This window comes from Zophobas morio, unplaced genomic scaffold (genome assembly GCF_036711695.1).
Source record: "Zophobas morio isolate AGI-343-1 ecotype UQ-CSIRO unplaced genomic scaffold, CSIRO_AGI_Zmor_V1 ptg000021l, whole genome shotgun sequence".
Taxonomy (NCBI): Eukaryota; Metazoa; Arthropoda; class Insecta; order Coleoptera; family Tenebrionidae; genus Zophobas; species Zophobas morio.
The window spans coordinates 26,815,586-26,833,076 of NW_026972126.1; the positions used below are offsets into that span (position 1 = coordinate 26,815,586).

Below are 17,491 nucleotides of genomic sequence, written 5' to 3' on the forward strand. Positions count from 1 at the left end.
GTGGAGGCGATTTCAGAATCGTAACTAGCGGAAGATTATCTGTAATTTGACACCAACTTTCGGTCAATTGAACCAATTTTAACCACTTTTTTGGAAATTTTTTGGAAATTTTGAATTCAGTTTGCGTATTTATTGGACCAGATATAATGGCGACGATTTAAGAATCGTAACTAGCGGAAGATTATCTACAATTTGACACCAACTTTCGGTCGATTGAACCAATTTTAACCACTTTTTTGGAAATTTTGAATACACTTTTCGTCTTTATTTGACCAGATATCGTGGCGGCGATTTCAGAATCGTAACTAGCGGAAATTATCCACAATTTGACACCAACTTTCGGTCGATTGAACCAATTTTAACCACTTTTTTGGAAAATTTTTGAAAATTTTGAATTCATTTTGCGTGTTTATTGGACCAGATATCGTAGCGCCGATTTCACAATCGTAACTAACGGAAGATTTTCTACAATTAGACACCAATTTATTATTCGATTTTCCGTTTTTCGATGTTTCAATTTTTCGAACTCTCAAGTTCGGTTTTCTCGATTTGACGATGTCCCAATTTCTCAAATTCTTGTTTGGTCCTGCATTTTTCGATTTTTGGAATTTTCAATTTCTCAATTTTTGTGGCTCTGCATTTTTCGATCTCCAATTTTTCAACTTCTCGACTTTCGAAATTAAAATTTTGCATTTTTTCGATTTTTCGATTTCCTGTTCCCAATTTTCGATTTTTCGTTTCCTTCGATTGTTCAGTTTTCAATATTTCGTTTTTTCAAGTTCTCAATTCTCGATTTATCGGGTTTTCAATGTTTAGATTGTTTAATGTATCGATTAATTTTTGATTTTTCCAAATTTTTGGTTTTCCGAATTCAAAATTTTTCGTTTTTTCGGTTTTTTAATGTTTCAATTTTTCGAGTTCCCGATTTCTCAATTTCTCGATTTTTCTAATTCGCAGTTTTTTATTTTTCGAATGTTTGAATGTTTGATTTCAGAAATGTCGGTTTCGATATTTAGCTGGTACTTGCTAAGATACGATTGACTGTGGCAAACTACATTCATTCTAAGAAAAAAGAGGGTGGGTGGGCGGGGCTAGAATTTTTTTAAGATAAGACTGACTGTGGCATATCACATACATTCTAAAAAAAGAGAGGGTGGGTGGGCGGGGCTAGTATTTGTAAAGATAATACTGATTTTGGAAAATGGTTCAACAATATTAAGAGTAACCACTGGAATGAAGAAACATTGAGAAACTGAAGTAAAGGAAAAAAAACCGAAACGAAAAATTGCGAATGGGTTAATTGAAAAATTCACATTGAAGTCTCGGGAAATTCAATCGATATTCCAAAATCAAAAAACACAAGAATAAAAAAAATAATTCCAGGAATATAGTGTGTTTAGGGTCACGGAGCAAAATTTTTGAAAAATTCGATCTGAAACTCCAATTTTTTGAAATTTTTAAAAATTGCGATATTTCAATTGGCGATCCTAGAAAAACGATTGGAGTTATCGAAGAAATGAGGCCGGAAGTGACTTGCAAAAAATTAATAACCGCATCACAAAATGTTCAATCGACGTATTTCGAAGTAATTTATGGCATATTTTGACTTTAATCAAGTATTTAAAATTTAATAAAAGAAAAAAATTAAAAATACGTTACTCTGTCAGTGTGGGTAATTGCAAGCGATTCTGCGTTTCACACACAAAAAAGACGAATTTTTTTTTATTAAACGGTTTTCAGGGGCTTAGAACATGGAAAAATCTGCAGTTTTATACATAATACATCTACATCAATATTATTTTATCATCGCGAAAATGAAAACATTGTTATACCTCCTCTAGCGAGTCCCCTCCGTCGCCTCCGCCGATCAATTCCGCCGCGAAAGACACGCATAAACATCTCCGAGTTCCGACATTGTCAAAAATAGACAGAACAGATACTCCGTTATTTATAGCTTCTGAAATTTAATCATAAATATAAAGTAGACACTTGAAACTTTACAGATACGGGGCTTTTATCTGCATAAATTGAGTTTGAACAACTCCTTTTATGTGCACACAAGACGATAAAACGAAAAATAAATAAACGACGCCGGAAAAATCGCACTGTTTTATTTACATGTGGCAACGCTAAACAGACAAGTCATGAACCCAATTAGAGCCAAACGCGGAAAGAGTTGTCACGAAAAACCGAAAAAATAAGCGGGTCGTGCATGACCCGACGAAATAAATATTGAATTCTGAACACTCATTATCGTTTGTTAGGGAGTTTATTGTTTCGTGGGGTCTTTATTCTTGTGGAAGATTTATGAACGCGAAGTTCGGGAAAACTCCGAACCCTAAATTATTCAAAAAAAGACTACGATATAGCTTGACCTCGAAGCTATTATTGTTAATCGTACGAACGAATACAGGGCTTTTTTCAGTTCGACTTATCAAAAAACAAACACGCTTCGACGAGTCGTTCGTTCCCGAAAACACGCGTCACCGTTTTTGCCGGAAAGAACCCGTTCCAGCCGCTTAATTATGCAAATGATCAAAACGCTGAATTTATTAGCACCATTAGCACCTCATTTGACATCACTTGCGGTTTGTTTAAAGCTCGCATTATTGGCGTGTTTGCGGAAAATGAGAACGCTTTCTAGTAAAAGTCCATATTTGCTTTAGCCGAATTGCGATTTTAATTTCGACGAACGCTCTCCTACAAAAAAGAGTAAACAGCGAATTTCGCGAACGTCAAACATCAAAGCTGTTTATGGATGGAAGCAATTTTTACCTAAGCGATAATAAACAAACAATTCGAAAACAAAATAATAATAATGTCGGCGCTAAGTAGACAAATTGTGTTGTTGTGTTCGTACGATTGACAGCTAGTTTTGGACAATGACGTGAATCATCTAAGAACAATAAGGCGAAAAATTGCATGAAGCCGCAAAACGGGAACGTATGCACAGAAGCATTGTACTTGTTGCGGTTGTCATTCCATTGTGTTCCAACACTACTAAAATAGGTACAATAACTTCATTGTATGGTGTTTCCCTTTATGTCATTACAAAAGATGTCATGAAAATGGAGCACATTTGATTCTTTCCCAACCCTCGCAGCCAATTTATCTCCACCGGAGACACCGCGCCAAACGAGAAAAATTTATAGATACGGGCCTGTAATTACTATTGTTCGAGTTTTCGTAGAATTGGAGATAACGCGCTCGCGCTTTGTTGTGGTCTGGAATCAAACTTGTGGCGAAACGGACAGAGTGATGTCATTATCATATAAAGCGAAAAGAGTGTTTTCAGTATCGACCCCTGAGGAGCGCCAGATGGCTGCTTATCTGCCGGGGACGAAATCTTGGATTCCGCGAAACGAGATGAGTTATTATGGAAATTCGTAATTAAATAAAGTGGGCAACAGATGATGCGGAGTTTTATTAACCATGAGTGAGGAAATGAATCATAAGCTTTTTATAATCCATAAAAGCTGGAGGAGTACCTTTGCTGGTTTTGCTAGATGAGGGTAATTTTTAGAGTTTGGCACAAGATTTCTAGAAACTCAGAAATAGTACCTAAATAATTCATTTAACATGTGTGTAAGTTGATTTTCAAAACAATGCGACAACAATGGGATTATGTTCGTTGATAAAAAAAATCGCACTTCACCCACTTTTTAAAAATAGACGATAATCAATAAATGACAGCGGTTCAAGATTAAGCCAAATCAATATTAAAACGTCTAAATTAAGAAACCGTCACGAAAAAAGTAGAACAATTTTCACAAAACCGACTATTAAATTTGTTTTTAGTCAGAATTTACAAAATTATAAAAGCTGTTTTAGAAAAAAAATTGTCAGAATTTTGGTGTGATTTTATGTTCAAATGATTCAGCAAAGTTTGCGTGGTTTCAAGGATGGTTAAAGTCAATTTTGATTAAAATTTAAATCATCTTCGTCGAAAAATCACAACAAAACTATTGTTTATGAGCCGATTTAAAAATGTAGTTTTAGAAAAAAATTGTCAAAGTTTAGGTGTGATTTTATGTTCAAAAGTTTCAGAAAAATTGCGTCGTTTCAAGGTTCGGTCAGCACAACGTAGTGGAGCAATTTTTATACACAACGTTGATTAAAATTTAAACAATGAAATCATCTTCGTCAAAAAATCACAAAGAAAGCCCAAAAAATTTAGAAAAAATTTCAGGTAGATTTAGGAATTTAACTCGGAAGGAATTTAAGACTTCAAAATTTCACAAGTTTTTACAAGATTAATAGGGGAAAAATCAGTTTGATCTTAATAAATACTAGGCCCGCCCACCCGCCCCCTACTTTCTCAGAGGATATATGATTTGCCAAATTCAGTGTTACGTCGTCAAATACTAGCCCCGCCCACCCGCCCACTATTTTCTCATAGGATATTTCATTTGCCAAAATAAGACTTATGTTAGCAAGTATTAGCCCCACTCTCTCGCCCTTTATTTTCTCAGAGAGTTGTACTTATTAGTATAGTGAACCAAGAGCTATAAGGTTATATGGCCATCATAAAAGTAGTTGACCGCAAATAAATACCCCCTTTGTGTGGTTCTTACTAAGCTTACCGGTTGGCAATAAATCATCTTCTAAACATTTCTTGCTCATATTTAACAGGGCCGGCTTTCAAAGCGAGTGGTTATTTCGGAACCTTCAGGGGCTGCAGGTAGTAAAGAAATAGTGGAGTGGTGGATTTTCATATTTAGTGAAAGCCGCCCCTGAACGAAACCAGAAGAGCCAGTCGAGCTGCAGTGGACACGTTATTTACGACCCTAAAACCTTTTCTATTGTAAACAACTTAACTTCGACACAATGGGATGATTTTATGATGGCCATATAACCTTATAACTCTTGGTTCACTATACTTGCTCAGAAAAGTCTTAATTTGGCAAATGGCATATCCTTTGAGAAAATAGGGGCGGGTGGGTGGGGCTAATACTGGCTCAGATAAGACTGATTTTGGCAAATGACATATCCTATAAGAAAATAGGGGGCGGGTGGGCGGGGCTAGTACTTCTTAAGATAAAACTGATTTTGCCCTAAGAATCTTGTACAAACTTGTTACATTTAAAAGGTGTTAAATTGCAATTTCTATAGTAACCGAGTTAAATTCCTCAATCTGATTGGATGTTTATTTTTAACAACACAATCTTTAATTTTTCTGAGGCACTTTGTATAAGCAAATTTAAAAAATATTAATTATATTGTTACGTGGGTTTAATAAATCCTTGCAAAAGAAAAATAACTTTATTTTTCTGACAAGAGAGTGCAATTCCCAATCTTTTTTTTTAATGGATATCTTGCACATTCCGGGTAGATCTAGGAATTTAATTCGTTACTATCGAAGTTTGCAATTTAATACCTTTAAATTTCACAAGTTTTTACAAGATTAATAGGAGCAAAATTAGTTTTATCTTAACAAGTAGTAGGCCCGCCCACCCACCCCCTATTCTCTCTGAGGATATATGATTTGCAAAGATAAGTCTTATCTTATCAAATATTAGCCCCACCCACCCGCCTCCTACTTTCTCATAGGATGTCATTTGCCAAAATAAGAGTTATGTTAGCAAGTACTAGCCCCGCCCTCTCGCTCTTTATTTTCTCAGAGGGTTGTTGTACTTGTTAGTACTTGATAAGATAAGTCTTATTTTAGCAAATAATATATCCTCTGAGAAAACAGGGGCGGGTGGGTGGGGCTAGTACTTGTTCAGATAAGACTCTTTTGGCAAATAACATATCCTCCGAGAAAACAGGGGCGGGTGGGCGGGGCTAGTACTTGATCAGAAAGACTGATTTTAGCAAAAACGTCATCCTCTGAGAAAAGAGAGGGCGTGTGGGCGGGGCTAGTATTTGTTCAGATAAAACTGATTTTGCCCTAAGAATCTCGTACAAACTTGTGAAATTTAAAGGTGTTAAATTGCAAACTTCCAAAGTAACGAGTTAAATTCCTAAATCTGATTGGATGTTTATTTTTTAACAACACAATCATTAATTTTTCTGAGGCAGTTTTTTATAAGAGAATTTAAAAAGTATTAATTATATATTAAAAATAAATCACAAGTAAAAACTCATCACATTTTGCACATTTCGGGCAGATTTCGGAATTTAACTCGTTACTTTGGAAGTTTTCAATTTAACACCTTTAAATTTCATAAGTTTTTACAAGATTAATAAGAGCAAAATTAGTTTTATCTTAACAAGCCCTCTCGCTCCTTATTTTCTCATAGGATATGTCATTTGCCAAAATCAGTGTTATCTTACCAGGTACTAACCCCGCCCACCCGCCCCCTACTTTTTCATCGGAAATGTTATGTGCCAAAATAAGACTTATGTTGGCAAGTATTAGCCCCACCCTCTCGCCCTTTATTTTCTCAAAGAATTGTACTCGTTAGTGCTTGCCCAGAAAAGTCTTAATTTGGCAAATGACATATCCTTTGAGAAAATAGGGGCGGGTGGGTGGGACTGATACCTGCTCAGATAAGACTGATTTTGGCAAATGATATATCCTATGAAGAATATGGGGCGGATGGGCGGGGCTAGGACTTGCTAAGATAAGACTGATTTTGGCAAATACTAGACCTATATTTTGCACATTTAAGATAAGATATATTCAGCAATATTTTGATACGACGTCAACAATTTTTTAGGGGGGATGAGCAAATACATTTTTAATAAAAATTTATTAGGCTTATGAAAACTTTAAAACATCTCCACGATTTCAAAGGATTCGGTTTTGTAGTTCCTGATTAATGATTAAAATAAATTCACGGATTCATTAATTTTTTTGAGCCACCTTTATAAGCAAATGTAAAATATATAATCATCACATCTTCCACATTTCGGATAGATTTAGGAATTTAAGTCGTTACTATGGAAGTTTGCAATTTTAACACCTTTAAATTTCATAAGTTTTTACAAGATTAATAGGAGGAGCAATTTTCTCAAAGGATATACGATTTGTCAAAATCAGTCTTATCTTATCAGATACTAGGCCCGCCCACCCGCCCCCTATTTTCTCAGAGGATATACGATTTGCCAAAATCAGTCTTATCTTATAAGATACTAGCCCCGCCCACCCGCCCACTATTTTCTCATAGGATATGTCATTTGCCAAAATCAGTCTTATCTTACCAGGTACTAACCCCGCCCACTCGCTCTTTATTTTCTCAGAGGGTTGTACTTGTTAATACTTGCTAAGATAGGTTTTATTTTGGCAGATGACATATCTTATGAGAAAATCGGGGCGGGTGGGTGGGGCTAGTACCTGGTAAGATAAGACTGATTTTGGCAGACGCCATACCCTCTGAGAAAACAGAGGGCGGGTGGGCGGGGCTAGCACTTGCTAAGAAAAGATTGATTTTGCACCTATTAAAATTGTAAAAACTTGTTAAATTTAAAGGGTGTTAAATTGCAATTTCTGTCACTAATAGCGAGTTATAATCCCTAAATCTGATATTTATTTTTTTACAACTCAATCATTAATTTTTCTGAAACCCTCTGTATAAGCAAATTTAAAAAATATTAATTATATATTAAAAATAAATTACAAGCATAGACTCATCATACTTTGCACATTTAAGATAAGATTTATTCAGCAATATTTTGATATGACGTCATCAATTTTTTAGGGGGGATGAGCAAATACATTTTGATCAAAAATTTACCATGCTTATGAAAACTTTAAAATATCTCCAAGATTTCCAAGAATTCGGTTTTGCAGTTTCTGATTAAATGAATAAAATAAATTCACGCATTCATTAATTTTTTTGAGTCACCGTGTTTAAGCAAATCTAAAATATATAATCAGCACATTTTGCACATTTCGGGTAGATTTAGGAATTTAACTCGTTACTCTGGAAGTTTGCAATTTAACACCTTTAAATTTCACAAGTTTTTACAAGATTAATCGAGGCAAAATCCGTTTCATCTTAACAAGTACTAGGCCCGCCCACCCGCCCCCTATTTTCTCAGAGAATATATCATTTGCCGAAATAAATCTTAGCAAGTATTAGCCCCGCCCAACCACCCTTTACTTTCTTAAAGGGTATATTATTTGCCAAAATCAGTCTTATCTTACCAGATACTAGCCCCGCCCACCCGCCCCTATTTTTTTATAGGATATGTTATCTGCCAAAATAAGCCTTATGGTGGCAAGTACTAGTCCCGTCCACTCGTCCTTTATTTTCTCAGAGGTATTTGCTAAGATAAGTCTTATTTTGGCAAATAACATATCGTCTGAGCAAATAGGGGCGGGTGGCTGGGGCTAGTATTTGCTCAGATGAGACTGATTTTGGCAGACGCCATACTCTTTGACAAAACAGAGGGCGGGTGGGCGGGGCTAGCACTTGCTAAGATAAGACTGATTTTGGCAAATGCCATACCTTCTGAGAACACAGAGGGCGGGTGGGCGGGGGTAGCACTGGCCAAGATAAAACTTATTTTGTCCCTATTAAACTTGTAAAAACTTGTTAAATTTAAAAGGCATTAAATCGCAATTTCTAAGGAACGAGTTTAATTCCTAAATCGGATTAGATATTTATTTTTAATAACAGTCATTAATTTTTCTGACACTCTGTACAAGCAAATTTAAAAAATATTAATTAAGTATATATTAAAAATAAATCACAAGTATAGACTCATCATATTTTGAACATTTAAGGTAGGATGGATATATTCAGCAATATTTTGAAATGACGTCATCAATTTTTTAGGGGGGGATGAACAAATAGATTTTGATAAAAAATTTGCCATGCTTATGAAAACTTTAAAACATCTCCAAGATTTCAAAGGACTCGGTTTGGCGGTTCCTGATTAAATCAAAATAAATTCACGCATTCATTAATTTTTTTGAGTCACCCTGTTTAAGCAAATTTGAAAAATATTAATGCAATGACAAACCACAAGTAAAAACTCATCACATTTCGGGTAGATTTAGGGATTTAACTCGTTACTTAATAGTTTGCAATTTAACACCTTTGAATTTCACTAGTTTTTACAAGATTAATATGGGCAAAATCAGTTTTATCTTAACAAGTACTAGGCCCGCCCACCCGCCCCCGATTTTCTCAGAGGATATATCATTTGCCGAAATAAGTCTTAGCAAGTATTAGCCCCGCCCACCCACCCTTTACTTTCTTAAAGGGTATATGATTTGCCAAAATCAGTCTTATCTTACCAGATACTAGCCCCGCCCACCCGCCCCCTATTTTTTCATAGGATATGTTCTCTGCCAAAATAAGCCTTATGGTAGCAAGTACTAGCCCCGCCCACTCGCCCTTTATTTTTTCAGAAGTATTTGCTAAGATAAGTCTTATTTTGGCAAATAACATGTCGTCTGAGCAAATAGGGGCGGGTGGGTGGGGCTATTATTTGCTCAGATAAGACTGATTTTGGCAGACGCCATACCCTTTGACAAAACAGAGGGCGGGTGGGCGGGGCTAGCACTTGCTAAGATAAGACTGATTTCGGCAAATCATATATTCTGAGAAACTAGGGGGCGGGCGGGTGGACCTAGTATTTGTTAAGATAAAACTGATTTTGCCCTACGAATCTTGTACAAACTTGTTAAATTTAAAAGGTGTTAAATTGAAATTTCTATAATAACGAGTTAAATCCCTAAATCTGATTGGATATTTATTTTTTAACAACACAATCAACAATTTTTCTGAGACACTGTATAAGCAAATTTAAAAAATATTATTTATATGTATATTAAAAATAAATCACAAGTAAAAACTCATCACATTTTGCACATTTCGGGCAGATTTAGGAATTTAACTCGTTACTTTGGAAGTTTGCAATTTAACACCTTTAAATTTCATAAGTTTTTACAAGATTAATAAGAGCAAAATTAGTTTTATCTTAACAAGCCCTCTCGCTCCTTATTTTCTCATAGGATATGTCATTTGCCAAAATCAGTGTTATCTTACCAGGTACTAACCCCGCCCACCCGCCCCCTACTTTTTCATCGGAAATGTTATGTGCCAAAATAAGACTTATGTTGGCAAGTATTAGCCCCACCCTCTCGCCCTTTATTTTCTCAAAGAATTGTACTCGTTAGTGCTTGCCCAGAAAAGTCTTAATTTGGCAAATGACATATCCTTTGAGAAAATAGGGGCGGGTGGGTGGGACTGATACCTGCTCAGATAAGACTGATTTTGGCAAATGATATATCCTATGAAGAATATGGGGCGGATGGGCGGGGCTAGGACTTGCTAAGATAAGACTGATTTTGGCAAATACTAGACCTATATTTTGCACATTTAAGATAAGATATATTCAGCAATATTTTGATACGACGTCAACAATTTTTTAGGGGGGATGAGCAAATACATTTTTAATAAAAATTTATTAGGCTTATGAAAACTTTAAAACATCTCCACGATTTCAAAGGATTCGGTTTTGTAGTTCCTGATTAATGATTAAAATAAATTCACGGATTCATTAATTTTTTTGAGCCACCTTTATAAGCAAATGTAAAATATATAATCATCACATCTTCCACATTTCGGATAGATTTAGGAATTTAAGTCGTTACTATGGAAGTTTGCAATTTTAACACCTTTAAATTTCATAAGTTTTTACAAGATTAATAGGAGGAGCAATTTTCTCAAAGGATATACGATTTGTCAAAATCAGTCTTATCTTATCAGATACTAGGCCCGCCCACCCGCCCCCTATTTTCTCAGAGGATATACGATTTGCCAAAATCAGTCTTATCTTATAAGATACTAGCCCCGCCCACCCGCCCACTATTTTCTCATAGGATATGTCATTTGCCAAAATCAGTCTTATCTTACCAGGTACTAACCCCGCCCACTCGCTCTTTATTTTCTCAGAGGGTTGTACTTGTTAATACTTGCTAAGATAGGTTTTATTTTGGCAGATGACATATCTTATGAGAAAATCGGGGCGGGTGGGTGGGGCTAGTACCTGGTAAGATAAGACTGATTTTGGCAGACGCCATACCCTCTGAGAAAACAGAGGGCGGGTGGGCGGGGCTAGCACTTGCTAAGAAAAGATTGATTTTGCACCTATTAAAATTGTAAAAACTTGTTAAATTTAAAGGGTGTTAAATTGCAATTTCTGTCACTAATAGCGAGTTATAATCCCTAAATCTGATATTTATTTTTTTACAACTCAATCATTAATTTTTCTGAAACCCTCTGTATAAGCAAATTTAAAAAATATTAATTATATATTAAAAATAAATTACAAGCATAGACTCATCATACTTTGCACATTTAAGATAAGATTTATTCAGCAATATTTTGATATGACGTCATCAATTTTTTAGGGGGGATGAGCAAATACATTTTGATCAAAAATTTACCATGCTTATGAAAACTTTAAAATATCTCCAAGATTTCCAAGAATTCGGTTTTGCAGTTTCTGATTAAATGAATAAAATAAATTCACGCATTCATTAATTTTTTTGAGTCACCGTGTTTAAGCAAATCTAAAATATATAATCAGCACATTTTGCACATTTCGGGTAGATTTAGGAATTTAACTCGTTACTCTGGAAGTTTGCAATTTAACACCTTTAAATTTCACAAGTTTTTACAAGATTAATCGAGGCAAAATCCGTTTCATCTTAACAAGTACTAGGCCCGCCCACCCGCCCCCTATTTTCTCAGAGAATATATCATTTGCCGAAATAAATCTTAGCAAGTATTAGCCCCGCCCAACCACCCTTTACTTTCTTAAAGGGTATATTATTTGCCAAAATCAGTCTTATCTTACCAGATACTAGCCCCGCCCACCCGCCCCTATTTTTTTATAGGATATGTTATCTGCCAAAATAAGCCTTATGGTGGCAAGTACTAGTCCCGTCCACTCGTCCTTTATTTTCTCAGAGGTATTTGCTAAGATAAGTCTTATTTTGGCAAATAACATATCGTCTGAGCAAATAGGGGCGGGTGGCTGGGGCTAGTATTTGCTCAGATGAGACTGATTTTGGCAGACGCCATACTCTTTGACAAAACAGAGGGCGGGTGGGCGGGGCTAGCACTTGCTAAGATAAGACTGATTTTGGCAAATGCCATACCTTCTGAGAACACAGAGGGCGGGTGGGCGGGGGTAGCACTGGCCAAGATAAAACTTATTTTGTCCCTATTAAACTTGTAAAAACTTGTTAAATTTAAAAGGCATTAAATCGCAATTTCTAAGGAACGAGTTTAATTCCTAAATCGGATTAGATATTTATTTTTAATAACAGTCATTAATTTTTCTGACACTCTGTACAAGCAAATTTAAAAAATATTAATTAAGTATATATTAAAAATAAATCACAAGTATAGACTCATCATATTTTGAACATTTAAGGTAGGATGGATATATTCAGCAATATTTTGAAATGACGTCATCAATTTTTTAGGGGGGGATGAACAAATAGATTTTGATAAAAAATTTGCCATGCTTATGAAAACTTTAAAACATCTCCAAGATTTCAAAGGACTCGGTTTGGCGGTTCCTGATTAAATCAAAATAAATTCACGCATTCATTAATTTTTTTGAGTCACCCTGTTTAAGCAAATTTGAAAAATATTAATGCAATGACAAACCACAAGTAAAAACTCATCACATTTCGGGTAGATTTAGGGATTTAACTCGTTACTTAATAGTTTGCAATTTAACACCTTTGAATTTCACTAGTTTTTACAAGATTAATATGGGCAAAATCAGTTTTATCTTAACAAGTACTAGGCCCGCCCACCCGCCCCCGATTTTCTCAGAGGATATATCATTTGCCGAAATAAGTCTTAGCAAGTATTAGCCCCGCCCACCCACCCTTTACTTTCTTAAAGGGTATATGATTTGCCAAAATCAGTCTTATCTTACCAGATACTAGCCCCGCCCACCCGCCCCCTATTTTTTCATAGGATATGTTCTCTGCCAAAATAAGCCTTATGGTAGCAAGTACTAGCCCCGCCCACTCGCCCTTTATTTTTTCAGAAGTATTTGCTAAGATAAGTCTTATTTTGGCAAATAACATGTCGTCTGAGCAAATAGGGGCGGGTGGGTGGGGCTATTATTTGCTCAGATAAGACTGATTTTGGCAGACGCCATACCCTTTGACAAAACAGAGGGCGGGTGGGCGGGGCTAGCACTTGCTAAGATAAGACTGATTTCGGCAAATCATATATTCTGAGAAACTAGGGCGGGCGGGTGGACCTAGTATTTGTTAAGATAAAACTGATTTTGCCCTACGAATCTTGTACAAACTTGTTAAATTTAAAAGGTGTTAAATTGAAATTTCTATAATAACGAGTTAAATCCCTAAATCTGATTGGATATTTATTTTTTAACAACACAATCAACAATTTTTCTGAGACACTGTATAAGCAAATTTAAAAAATATTATTTATATGTATATTAAAAATAAATCACAAGTAAAAACTCATCACATTTTGCACATTTCGGGCAGATTTAGGAATTTAACTCGTTACTTTGGAAGTTTGCAATTTAACACCTTTAAATTCCATAAGTTTTTACAAGATTAATAGGAGTAAAATTAGTTTTATCTTAACAAGTACTAGGCCCGCCCACCCGCCCCCTATTTTCTCAAAGGATACAGGATTTGCCAAAATCAGTCTTATCTTACCAGATACTAGCCCCGCCCACCCACCCCATATTTTTTCATAGGATATGTTATCTGCCAAAATAAGCCTTATGGTAGCAAATAATAGGGGCGGGTGGGTGGGGCTACTATTTGCTCAGATAAGACTGATTTTGGCAAACGCCATACCCTTTGACAAAACAGAGGGCGGGTGGGCGGGGCTAGCACTTGCTAAGATAAGACTGATTTTGGCAAATGCTATACCTTCTGAGAAAACAGAGGGCGGGTGGGCGGAGCTAGCACTGGCCAAGATAAGACTGATTTGGCCCTATTTTAAAAACTTGTTAAATTTAAAAGATGTTGAATAGCAATTTCTAAGGAACCAGTTAAATTCCTAAATCTGATTGGATGTTTATTTTTTAACAACACAGTCATTAACTTTTCTGAGACACTCTATACAAGCAAATTTAAAAAATATTAATTATATATTAAAAATAAATCCCAAGTATAGACTAATCATATTTTGAACATTTAAAGTAGGATGGACATATTCAGCAATATTTTGAAATGACGTCATCAATTTTTTAGGGGGATGAGCAAATAGACTTTGATCAAAAATTTGCCATGCTTATGAAAACTTTAAAACATCTCCAATGATTAGGTTTGGCGGTTCCTGACTAAATCAAAATAAATTCCCGCATTCATTAATTTTTTTGAGTCACCCTGTTTAAGCAAATTTGAAAACTATGAATACGATGGCAAATCACAATTAAAAACTCATGACATTTCGGGTAGATTTAGGAATTTAACTCGTTGCTTAACAGTTTGCAATTTAACACCTTTGAATTTCACTAGTTTTTACAAGATTAATATGGGCAAAATCAGTTTTATCTTGACAAGTACTAGTCCCACCCACCCGCCCCCGATTTTTTCATAAGATATGTCGTCTGCCAAAATAAGACTTATCTTAGCAAATGCTAGCCCCGCCCACTAGCCCTTTATTTTCTCAGAGGGTTGTACTTGTTAGTATTTCCTAAGATAAATCTTATTTTGGCAAATCACATATCGTCTGAGAAAATAGGGGCGGGTGGGTGGGGCTACTATTTGCTCAGATAAGACTGATTTTGGCAGACGCCATACCCTTTGACAAAACAGAGGGCGGGTGGGCGGGGCTAGCACTTGCTAAGACAAGACTGATTTTGGCAAATGAGATACCTTCTAAGAAAAGAGAGGGCGGGTGGGCGGGGCTAGCAGTGGTCAAGACAAGACTGATTTTGTCCCTATTTTAAAAACTTCTTAAATTTAAAAGATGTTGAATCGCAATTTCTAAGGAACGAGTTTAATTCCTAAATCTGATTAGATATTTATTTTTAACAACACAGTCATTAATTTTTCTGAGACACTCTGTACAAGCAAATTTAAAAAATATTAATTATATATTAAAAATAAATCACAAGTATAGACTCATCATATTTTGAACATTTAAGATAGGATGGATTCAGCAATATTTTGAAATGACGTCATCAATTTTTTAGGGGGATGAGCAAATAGATTTTAATCAAAAATTTGCCATGCTTATGAAAACTTTAAAACATATCTCTACGATTTCAAAGAATTCGGTTTGGCGGTTCCTGATTAAATCCAAATAAATTCACGCATTCATTAATTTTTTTTGAGTCACCCTGTTTAAGCAAATTTGAAAAATATGAATACGATGACAAATCGCAAGTAAAAACTCATCACATTTCGGCTAAATTTAGGAATTTAACTCGTTCAAATTCAGTTTTAACTTAACAAGTACTAGGCCCGCCCACCCGCCCCTTATTTTCTCAGAGAACATGTCTTTTGCCAAAATCAGTTTTATCTTACCAGGTACTAGCCCCGCCCACCCGCCCCCGATTTTTTCATAAAATATGTCATCTGCCAAAATAAGACTTATGTTAGTAAGTACTAGCCCCCTCACTCGTCCTTTTTTTTTCAGAGTGTTATACCTGCTAGTACTTGCCAAGATAAGTCTTATTTTGGCAGATGACATATCTTATGAGAAAATAAGGGGTGGGTGGGGGGGCCTAGTACTTGCTAAGATAAGACTGATTTTTATTCTTTACTATGTACAATTTTGAAGTGACATCATCACATTATTGGTGGCGATGATTGGACAAATTTTATACCATCTACATGAATACATGATATTCCTAATAGAAATACAAAATTTGACAACAATCGGCCCAGTACTTTCGGAGATTATCTGTCTAATAAAATCAGGACGGCAGACAGACGGACAAACGGAAACGGGAGACCTATTTCTTCATACTCTAGGGGTCATGAAAGATCGAGAAAACGTAAGTAAAAGTAGAGAGTCGTTTACGCTCGAGAAGCAAAAAATAGATAAAATTTTGAGGGGACAAAAGACAATGAAGTCAGAAATTTCCAAAATTACAAATATTCTGAGCAAACGAAACTACTAATTATGACCTGATTTAAAAAAGTCATTTTGGAAAGAAGTTTCTCAGAGTTTGGTTATGATTTAATGTTCAAACGGTCAGCACAACCTAGTAGAGCATGTTTTACACAAAAAGTTGAAAATTTAAACAACGAAATGAAAAAAAAAATTACAAATGAATGGAGCATACGAGACGATCATTTATTTAAAAAATTAGAGTTCAGATGTGTAGATTTCGGTCCTATAATGAAGTCAGGTCAATTATTACACGATTGTCTAGACCCGATTTCGTCGCAGTTTGGGTGGGCTAGGTCAGCACAACGTCGTAAACCATATTTTTAAGGACAACGCGTACTAATTTACAACGACCGTGTTTACAATTTTATGAAACATTGTTTGAAATTTAAACAATGAAATCATCTTCGTCGAAAAACCACACAGAATGTCAACGAAACTGCTGGCATGCTCGAGTTCAAAATATAAGTTTGAGACGTGGTTTCAGGCCGGTCCGACTCAGGGTTATTGAGAAAGCGGGCTGGATTCACTTGTAAAAAGTACTTGCGGGTTTTTTACAAATTGTCGTCACAACAAACCCACGATAGAAAGCCTCACTTTCGTTATAATAAACACTCACTTAGATCAACCTACTTAGCACGAAATCGCTCGTATTGATAAAAATTTCGTTTTACTGCTAGGTACTGGCGAAATAATCGGGGGGCAAACAGTGTATAAATCGTGGCAAATTTATTTCGTAATGATATTTAGATAAAACCTATAATTTGGGTAATTTCGCTATTTGCCGAAACTTATTTGAACTTTACCAGATAACGCAAGTGATGGTAAATCTAACGACTTTCACATGTCGAAAATGAAAAAAATAAGAGCAAAGGTCTCTTATTGGGTAAATCTTCAGCTGTCAGTGCAACCAAAACCCAGACCACACTGGGTAAACCCTTTTCGTTAATTAGTTTAGTTTTTAATTCCTTAATAAATTCCGCTTTGTCGGATAATGTAGAAGCCGGCTGCAACCCCCTTCCGGTGGCCCGGCAGCCCCCGGCCGCTCGCCGGCTCGCCGCCCCAGGGTGAACGACCTTGGTGACTCACCTGGGGTCGGGCAGCACAATCTTCTTGCTGGCCCTCGCAGCTGGCGTGCACTTGCTCTTCTCCATGGCCATGAGATAGCTGACATCGGCCAGCACTGCCTCTAAGTCCGCCATTTTGCAGCTTGCACCTCACTCCGCTCAAATAAACATATTTCGGAACACTTCGCACTGCTCACCAACACCTGCCGCGCGCGCTCACCGCTCGTCCTTACATAACGGCCCCCATTCAATTACATAATTCGGCATCGAGACACGAGAGGAATGCGCGTCGGGTGATCAATTTCAGCGCTCCGTCCCTGGATCATCAAGGGAACGAGGATCCCGATTCGCAACCGCCGGAACTCTAGCAGCGACTGATTGGACGGAGTT

General features: G+C 36.2%; 1 protein-coding gene across 1 annotated transcript in view; it reads right to left on the reverse strand.

Moving 5' to 3' along the window:
* Positions 1 to 17,491, reverse strand: part of LOC135132977 (G protein-coupled receptor kinase 1) — a 151,882-nt gene extending 134,391 nt beyond the window's left edge. Inside the window, exon 1 of the mRNA XM_064061195.1 lies at positions 17,124 to 17,491. Coding sequence (XP_063917265.1) covers positions 17,124 to 17,236 — 113 coding nt within the window. The 5' untranslated portion in view covers positions 17,237 to 17,491. The remainder of the gene's footprint in view (positions 1 to 17,123) is intronic.